Source organism: Sinocyclocheilus rhinocerous, unplaced genomic scaffold, assembly GCF_001515625.1.
Source record: "Sinocyclocheilus rhinocerous isolate Xijiao unplaced genomic scaffold, SAMN03320098_v1.1 scaffold1083, whole genome shotgun sequence".
NCBI lineage: Eukaryota > Metazoa > Chordata > Actinopteri > Cypriniformes > Cyprinidae > Sinocyclocheilus > Sinocyclocheilus rhinocerous.
This window is the reverse complement of record NW_015639508.1, coordinates 92,881-101,423: the sequence shown is the minus strand read 5'-3', so window position 1 is coordinate 101,423 and position 8,543 is coordinate 92,881. Positions and strand designations below refer to the sequence as shown.

The 8,543-nt window shown below is 35.4% G+C and overlaps 1 protein-coding gene across 3 annotated transcripts in view; it reads right to left on the bottom strand.

Annotated features, from left to right (window-relative positions):
- Positions 1-1,692: 1,692 nt before the first annotated feature.
- The window catches only part of cunh2orf42 (chromosome unknown C2orf42 homolog), an 11,840-nt gene continuing 4,989 nt past the window's right edge, over positions 1,693-8,543 (bottom strand). Inside the window, exons 2-8 of one of the 3 annotated variants that reach the window (XM_016566932.1) lie at positions 7,634-7,744; positions 6,531-6,647; positions 6,180-6,284; positions 5,157-5,264; positions 4,929-5,029; positions 4,671-4,839; positions 1,693-2,263 (exon numbers count right to left, since the gene is read on the bottom strand). In XM_016566932.1, the coding sequence (XP_016422418.1) occupies positions 2,067-2,263; positions 4,671-4,839; positions 4,929-5,029; positions 5,157-5,264; positions 6,180-6,284; positions 6,531-6,647; positions 7,634-7,744 (908 nt within the window). In that variant the 3' untranslated portion in view covers positions 1,693-2,066. The remainder of the gene's footprint in view (positions 2,264-4,670; positions 4,840-4,928; positions 5,030-5,156; positions 5,265-6,179; positions 6,285-6,530; positions 6,648-7,633; positions 7,745-8,543) is intronic. The other 2 variants (XM_016566933.1, XM_016566934.1) reach the window with 2 other exon arrangements.

Genomic DNA, 8,543 nt, shown 5'->3' with positions numbered 1-8,543 from the left:
ATAGTTTTCCTTCTGTCAATGTAGAGATTGTGTCCATTGTTTTTCATGCTCTTCCCACAGCCTGGAACAGTGGTTTGGTCTAGAGCTGTGCAATTAATCGCATGTGATTGTCATGCGCATCTCGTCAGTAAAGCCGGTTCTGTGATTAGTAGTAAATCTCCATCACCTGCTTTCAGATGGAGTGGCATTTACTACACAGAGCCGTAGTTCACTGACAATTAGGCAATATCGCATTCATAATCGCAGATGAATAGCATTCGATTATGAACGTGATATTGCCTAGCTTGTCAGTGAACTACGGTTCTGTGTATTAAATCTGAAAATCTGAAAGCAGGTGATGGCGATTTACTAGCAATCACGGAACCGGCTTTTTTAGCTTTCTCTTGAATATTTTCAGTGATTCAGATTCAATCTGTTGTAGAGTCCCTTGCAACTATGGAAAGAAAACAATTTATACCATTCACTTGTTCTCTCTTTTTGGTGGTGACCATTTTGCCAAGTCTCAGCGCAGACAAACATTGGTAAAGCCTAACTGTATTAAATATAGAATTGTCCATCAATAGAGTACGGTTGGTGGTAGTTAACAGAGTGTTCTTGTTGAAAACATTCAAATATCAGGCCCTAACGGCAGACATGCACTGTGCGAGTTTGGGCAATTGGGAGGTTGTGACCCCCTGAACACATAACGAGCCAGTTAACCTGATCCTCATCAAAGCAGTTGGTACACGGCCAGAGCTGGGTAGTAACTGATTACATCTGGATTACGTAATCAGAGTCCAAAAATTAAGTACTTGTAATTGATTAAATTACATTTTAAAATACTCGTAATCAGACTACAGTTACTTTTTTTATTGATTACTTATTATTCACACAGCAGCAATAAATTATTCATAATTTATTGATTCTCCCTATAATCCTCTTTTTCATCTTTAACATTTTCCTTTCTAAAATAACCTACCACTTAAATACACTCAGAGGGTCTTCCAGCTTTGTGGACATTCACACAGAGATCAGTCATTAGTCAGGTGGCTACACAGCATCTGGATTTACAAAAATCATTTCAGTTTTAAGCATTTTAACATGGCATTAACTACTATGAACATATTAATTTTTATTTGAATCATCACTCAGTAGGCTAACCGTGTATTACGATGTCTTTGGAAGGCTTTTGTCTTTCAAACACATTAAAATGCACAAATTCATGTTATTTCATGTTTACATGTAATGCAGGCATTCCCAAACTTTTCTGTCATCTGAACCTCTTTCACCTAATATATTTACTTGAAGTACCCCAGAGATTTTGAAATAAATATTTTAATCATTACCATATTTGCATGTTCAAGGTTCTCTGGTGTTGGTTAATGGTAACATGACATGCAGGTAAACAAATTAAATATTTCATTTTTTAGTAAGTGTTTTATTTTAATTGATTTTAAAATGATTTATTTGACATTTTTATAATTTAATTATTAGCTTTCCATTAAACTCATGAACCCCCTGCAGTTTTCATAGTTGCTGCTATTGCTTTGAATAGAAAAAGAAAACTTGACTATGGAACGGTTGAGGCCAACAGCAGAGAACGGCGGTCATTCTGTTTAAAAAAACAAAAAAAAACAAAGAGTCTCACAAAATGATGTAGCCTATTACCAGCAAATATAGGCTTTTCATATTTTTATTTTTAGTTAATCAGTCTGAATACAGCGTTCTCTCAATCTTTTACATGTAAACACAGAAATGTTTCAATGCACATGATTTCTGAAAATAAGAAATGGTGAAATAATGACTATGTGATATTATTGTACAGCACAAAACATGTAACACTGTATTATTTTTTGTACACTTGTATTATAAATATTTTACATTTGTATGTCTGGTGCTGTCATGCAACCATTTCTGAAAATGAACATTTTCCTGAGTAGCACCTTATAAGTTTCTCATTCTTATCTAAAGTGCAATAGAATGTGGGATTGTTTTTGATTTTCCTTATAAGGGAACATCATGACCAATGGAGAACTGTAATTGTCGAATTGCATGAGAATTGCATGAGGTGTTACTACAGTGGGTCTTCACTGGTGTGGGATGGCATCTGCTTGTTCAGTTTTCTTTGTCCCAGCAGTACTCTTGCAGTGCTCCGGTTTACTGCCCAGCTGATGGCCGTACTCAAACCCGATCCTCAGTTCTCCCACCTGTGAGTGCGGAAGGATGTCTGGGATCCATTCAATCACAAAGGGCATAGGCTCTGTCTGCTCAGCAGCACATGTCCCTGAGAGAAACGATACCACAGTGTTTTAGTCATAAAGCACAATACATTGAATGATAATGATTGTGCAAACCTCATCCAAGTGACAAAGTCAAAATGATTGGATAAAAAGTCATAACTATCTAAACTTATGAGATAAAGTAAAAAATAATTAACAATAACAGCATAAGTTATTACATAAAAAAAACAATTATGACATAGGAAGTTGAAATTATGAGATACAAAGTCATTGGCATTCACTAGGTCATGCCATTGTTAGATTAAGTTTTAGGTAGACTATCTGTAGCCTTTATGATATGGATCATCAATTGGAAACTGGTGCAGCAGCAGTGCAGAATTCTGGGAGAATGAACAAGCAGACACAGAGCCAGTGTACTATAATAACATTCCCAAATGTATTAAGGAAAATGGGTCATATTTATACAGATAGATTCATGCAATAACATACAGAATGTCTTGGGCATCCAAAGGTCAAACATTACCCTATATGGATATTTAAAAATATAACAACCATTAAGATGTGCGTGCAAGCATATGTATGTGTGTGTTCTGGTGTGTGCATTTAGTTCTCGATTTTTCATCCGGGTGTACCTGTATGTCCAAGGTCTAGTTCTTGTTTTGTCTAGGTATGTCTGTGATGGGCACATAAAGACAGGAAGTAACACAAGGGCAGTCAAAAGTGGAGCTTTAAGAAATAAGGAAATTTTACTGGCCACTTTAAATCATTTATGATTTAGCACTTCACTTTTAATGAAAATTTATGATATGGCTTTATATCTCATAACTTTTTATGTCATAATTATCATTTACCAAAGCATGATTCTTTTCTTATATGGAGGAAATGGGCTTCCTAGCCCCAGACATAACTTAAAGGAAAAAAATGTTTATATCGAGGCCACAAGTTAACGATACGTTCCCGCGACTTACTAATTCGTCACCTTCGTGAGCACGGTTTACTAATTCGTTACCTCGTTTTAAGTACATAGTGTGCACGATTTACTAATCCATTCTGTTCATCGAATGATTTGTCAATAACTAATTCCTCTTTGCGAACAGGCTACATCCCCGTTACAGTCCTGTCATATGTTATTATGTATTCCAGTATTAAGTATTCCAGAAAGTGGTGTATTATATATTTCTGGAATTACCTCGATATTGTACTGAATACATTGTAGAATATTTCTGTTATGGCGCAACACCTTTGACAACTGAATGTCTCACATTTAAACAGAAAATAGGGTATTATGATATATACTGCACAGAGCATACAATTTGCCATGCTGTGAATTATGGAAAATGTTTGAAAATGGAAAATGTTTAATCTGTCTATTTGTTGCTTTGGTTATGTCATGTGACGGCTAATTGAAAAGATATATGATGTATTTTAATGGTTAAAACCATAGATATGTGTACGTAGATGCCTTATTGCCTATCACAGCTATGCTGATGATACCCAGATTTACCTAGCCTTATCGCCAAATGACTACAGCATGTGTCATTAAATTACAGTTACTTACGAAAATGTTAGCGATTACACACATACATAGATATGATTAATTTCTTTCCCAAATTTCATTGACTGCTTTAAAATATGAGACACCAATGTTTCAGGAGTTTAGGACACAGAGTAAGACACATGCTTAACTGTTTTATTTCCAATTTGGGTTTATGTATATGCTTTATTTTTGTTTTTTTCCAAGGCAATGTTAGATGCCTGTGTTTCCTGTCATAACTATGCAAACATTTGATTTCAAAAACAGTATCATACCTATTAAACTATTTTTTGTTATGATTTTAAATCTGTATTTAACCTCAGAATGATCTCAAAGTAAAAAGAGTTTCTAAAGTCTAATTTTGTGGTGGCTGTGCTTTAAAATTTAATTATTATTATCTTAATTCAAGTAAGTAATCATTGTTGAGTACTACTGTAAGGTTAACCCTGCTTTAAATGTTTCAAAATGATTAACAGTTGAAAACATTCATTAGAAATTTAGAAATGTAAGCAAAAAGTAATCAAATGTAATCAGTTACATTACTTTAGTAACTGAATTAGTTACACTACTTATTAGTACATTTTAAATAGTGTAACTTGTGATCTGTATCCTATTACATTTCCAAAGTAACCTTCCCAACACTGCGGACGCATTGACCTGTCGGAGTGGTCGAATGTGGCATCTACCTATACATATTTATGGTTAAAACTATATACAACAACAAGCAATATTACAGAATGTAAAATCAGGCATCTAAAAGAACACTCTTTCATTGTTTCTATCTAGAAGAACAGTTCTTTCAGCCAATGGAATCACTTCGGGTCCAGTTGGGGATGAGAACTGATAGGGGAATATGATTTGGCACAAAACCAGGACCGATAAATCTGACTTCACACTAAGTAAATACATGCACTTACCCACTCTGAGGAAGGTACGTAGCTCAATTGGTCTGATGGCCAGAGGCTTATTGGTGCGTGAATGGTGGCAGGTGTCTGATCCAGGATCAGGAGGTGTTTCCCGACAGCGGTACGGTGAATAGGAGCCGTCACTGTTCTTCACAAAACTCTGAGTGAGTTCTAGAGTTAACTGTTCAAACAGAGTGCCATCATTTAGAGACACAGATGCTATGGCAATTAGTGAAGATCTGACACATCAGGCAGCAAACGAATACACACCTCTGGGGTATCAAAGATGCGTTTCACATGCATCAAGTTGGTAATGTGCCAGGTGTATTTAGAGAAAGAGCCCAGAGGCAAAGCGTCATTACGCACAAATGCTAAAAACACACACATTACAAAATATTAAAACAAGGTGTAACTATATTTATAATCATCAGATGTGATGGTTAGCACGTGATAAATGTAATGTTAGATGGGTACATGGCTAACAGATATTCTACTCACTGGTGGTGTAGTTGGGTAGTCGTCTCTTCTTTGAGCCCAATGATAAACGCTGCTGTAATGCATTGAAGAAAGCCTGAGGGATGTGGAACACCAGCGGCTCAGGCTTTCCTGTTCACAGAATAACCTTCAGCATCAAATCTCATCTGATCAAAGGTAGAAATGCTTGAAAAGTAGGAAACTTTAGAAATATAAATATATGTAACTGTATATGAAATCTTGCATATCTTAAAGCACCCTAATTTTCTTATACATAAACATTGTCTTTTTACTTTACATTTTACTAATCAGTTGTATTTGTTCTTTTTAAACATTTCATAAATTGTAAAAAGTATAATTTGCAAATTGTTTTACATTTTGCTACATTTTACAAATTGTTATATTTACACTAATTTAATAAATTTTAAAAGTATATTTTTGTATGACATCACAGTAGTATTGTTGTACAACCCCTGTCAAAAGTTTAGCAATATTTGACAACAACTTTATGACAATTACACATAATAATGAGAAGCATCCTGTCAAGGAATAGATTTTATAATTCTACAATATTATGGGGACAAAAATCTCGACAGGATGATTCTCATTATGCCAAGTGCCCTAAAAATGCTGTCAAATATTACAAAATTGCAAGTACTGAGGAAATCTGAATGTTTAGATTTCTTCCACTCTCATTTTTTATTTTTTTTTTGCTTCTACAAAATGATGAAAAATAGATGTGCATCAGGTGCTTTTTTTCAGGTTATAAAGTTGCAAACTGAATCATTACATTTTCAATTGTTATTGTACAATACTATCATATGTATTTTGAACATGCAATTTTATTGTAAATGAAAAAATCATTTAATAGTCTCCCACTTATAATTCATAACTTTATGATGGTGCACTGAACTAGTGAACACAATCTTTCGTATATGACTTGAGTGTACCAATAGGCTTCATAATCTTTCATTAAAATATATTTTTCTTTTGATCTGAGGTGAAATGTGACCTGGACATATTTTTGACAGGCTAATATTCTCTTACCATCAAACTGAAAGTGCATCGTCTGATGGATCCTCTCGGTAACACTAGCCAACCACTGCTGGAAACCCAGTGACACATGTGTCTCATCCACCGGCTGGCTACTTCCTGTTTAATTCACCCAACCACACAACACACATCAAAATCAGTAAACTACGATAATGAATTCCATGTGTATATCATTTATATTTTCAAACTTAAACGGGTAATGTGACTGTAAATCTCTCAAAATCAACCAACAAATGTTTCATATCTGTACTAAAGAACAATGAGAGCATGGGAAGGATACAGAAATAAAGTCAGAGAAGAAGAAAAGCAAAAGTGTGTAAGGGAAGAGGAAGTATCTGGCAGCACCTGGGTTCCTAAGCCCAGTAGAGCTGGAGTTTTTTCTGTGAGTGGGCTTGCGCTGGTTTAGGGTGGGAGCAGAAGTATCTTTGACAGCCAGAAGAAACGTGGAGGACACAAAGGAAGCTGCGTGAAACAGTGACAGGTCCACAGAGCCCAAGAATAAAAGAGGAAAACAGATTACAGAGAAGATGGTCAGTAACTACAGAACGCAACAGCAGTATTTAGATATCAACAACAGATTTCAGTGGGTGGAAAAGAAGAGACTCCGAAAATATTCATTTTGAGGCCCACACAGAATCTGTGCCAACAGAAAGCTCAGATTTCCTCAAAATTGAAACATCCATCATTCACAAAATTCCCTGCTTCTTCGTGTGTCTGCTTATTAAATATTTTGGTGAATCTTGTCATTTTTTGTAGTTGATGTAACACTCTCAGCTTAGCTAGACAAATATTACCACATACATGCATTTTCATGTTGCGATTATCCCAAAATTAATTTGAAAAACTGCATTATGAGCAGGCCCAGAACACTTCAGCCAGTTTGGTGACTTTTCAGTCCCCTTTTCAGAGAAATGCATAAGCCTGAACATCGCTAACTGAAAATAGAACATTGTTCTACTGGATTGTAACCCTCATGTAGACTGTGAGCAAGAAAAATAAAACATGTAGTCACTTCTAACTTTCTCTATGACTGATCATTTTATATGTAAATACAGCCAAAATAACAGCACATCCTTTGTTTTTAAATTATGTCTGTGGTGATTTTGTCAGATGACACTGCAGTTATAAATCAGGATTTTAGCATTTCATGCTAATTTCATTGTCAGAAAAATATGTTTTATTCAGAATTTGGCTGTATTAAAATACAGAGAGCACACAGAGTAGGACAGAAACAAATGGATGTAAAGGGTTGATATTAGGTAGAATGAAAATATAATTCAACGACATCATGAATATGCTAATTAGCACACAGCACAATCTAAGAACATTTAGCAATTTTCAAGCAGAATTTCACTACATTCCACTGAGAGTACTTGGCAATAGTGACCTTTGTGCAGTAGGTCTGAGGTCACACATTCTGTGATGCCTATCCATGAGCTTTAACTTACCAGTAGAGGACTCCACAAATTTGAGTCTCTTGGAACGATGAGAAATGGAAGGCTCAATGTGCTGCTGAGTCTCAGGTATACTGAGCATTGTATCTGCCCTCTCCTGCAGTCCTGGACATGCATAATAATTCTCACAGTCATCTCTGATACATAGAAAAACACTCAACACACAATACATAGATCTGTTACAAACCTTTAGTAAGCCCTAACTAGATATCACAGGTGTGCTGTCAGCACAAATGCTGTTTCCTAAAGGTAGGAATTGTATACTCTCTAATACAGCTAATTCTGCTCAAGACGTAAAGAAGCATTGCATGTGTCTTTAATGGTGAAAGCAATTATAGAATCTACTGTGATAATCATCTGCAGTACAGAGGAGAAAAAAAAATGTTGAGAGGACATTACTAATATAATTCATTCAATATCAAAAGGTATCAATAAAACATTCATCTTCTAATTCATGAACTTCAAATTCAAAATGTAAAATCTGAAAAAATATTTGTGTACTATGCATTTTGAAGTTTATTAGATAATGTTGTTATGCTGCCTTCACGTGCTATCGGAAATGTCCTATTTCCCACTTGTGAAGTCGTGATTACGAGCTTGTCGTATTCAAGTAATGTCGGAAAGAATAAAATGTAGCATCCCATTGGTTGACGATCATAAACATTCACCACGCTACACATGCAGTTTGCTGACAATTCTGGAATTTCGGTCAAATACATGCTTATAAAACATATGCTTTGAATGATCGTTCATATCTAGCCAATAAATACACTACTTTAGCGACAAGACAAAGGGATTTAGTTGTTGCGAGAACAGCATTGACAGCAGCAATGGTTGTCCCCTCCACCATGTTTAAAGATTATGACCCGCCCAACTCAGAAACTCTGGTATCAAAATTATTTCA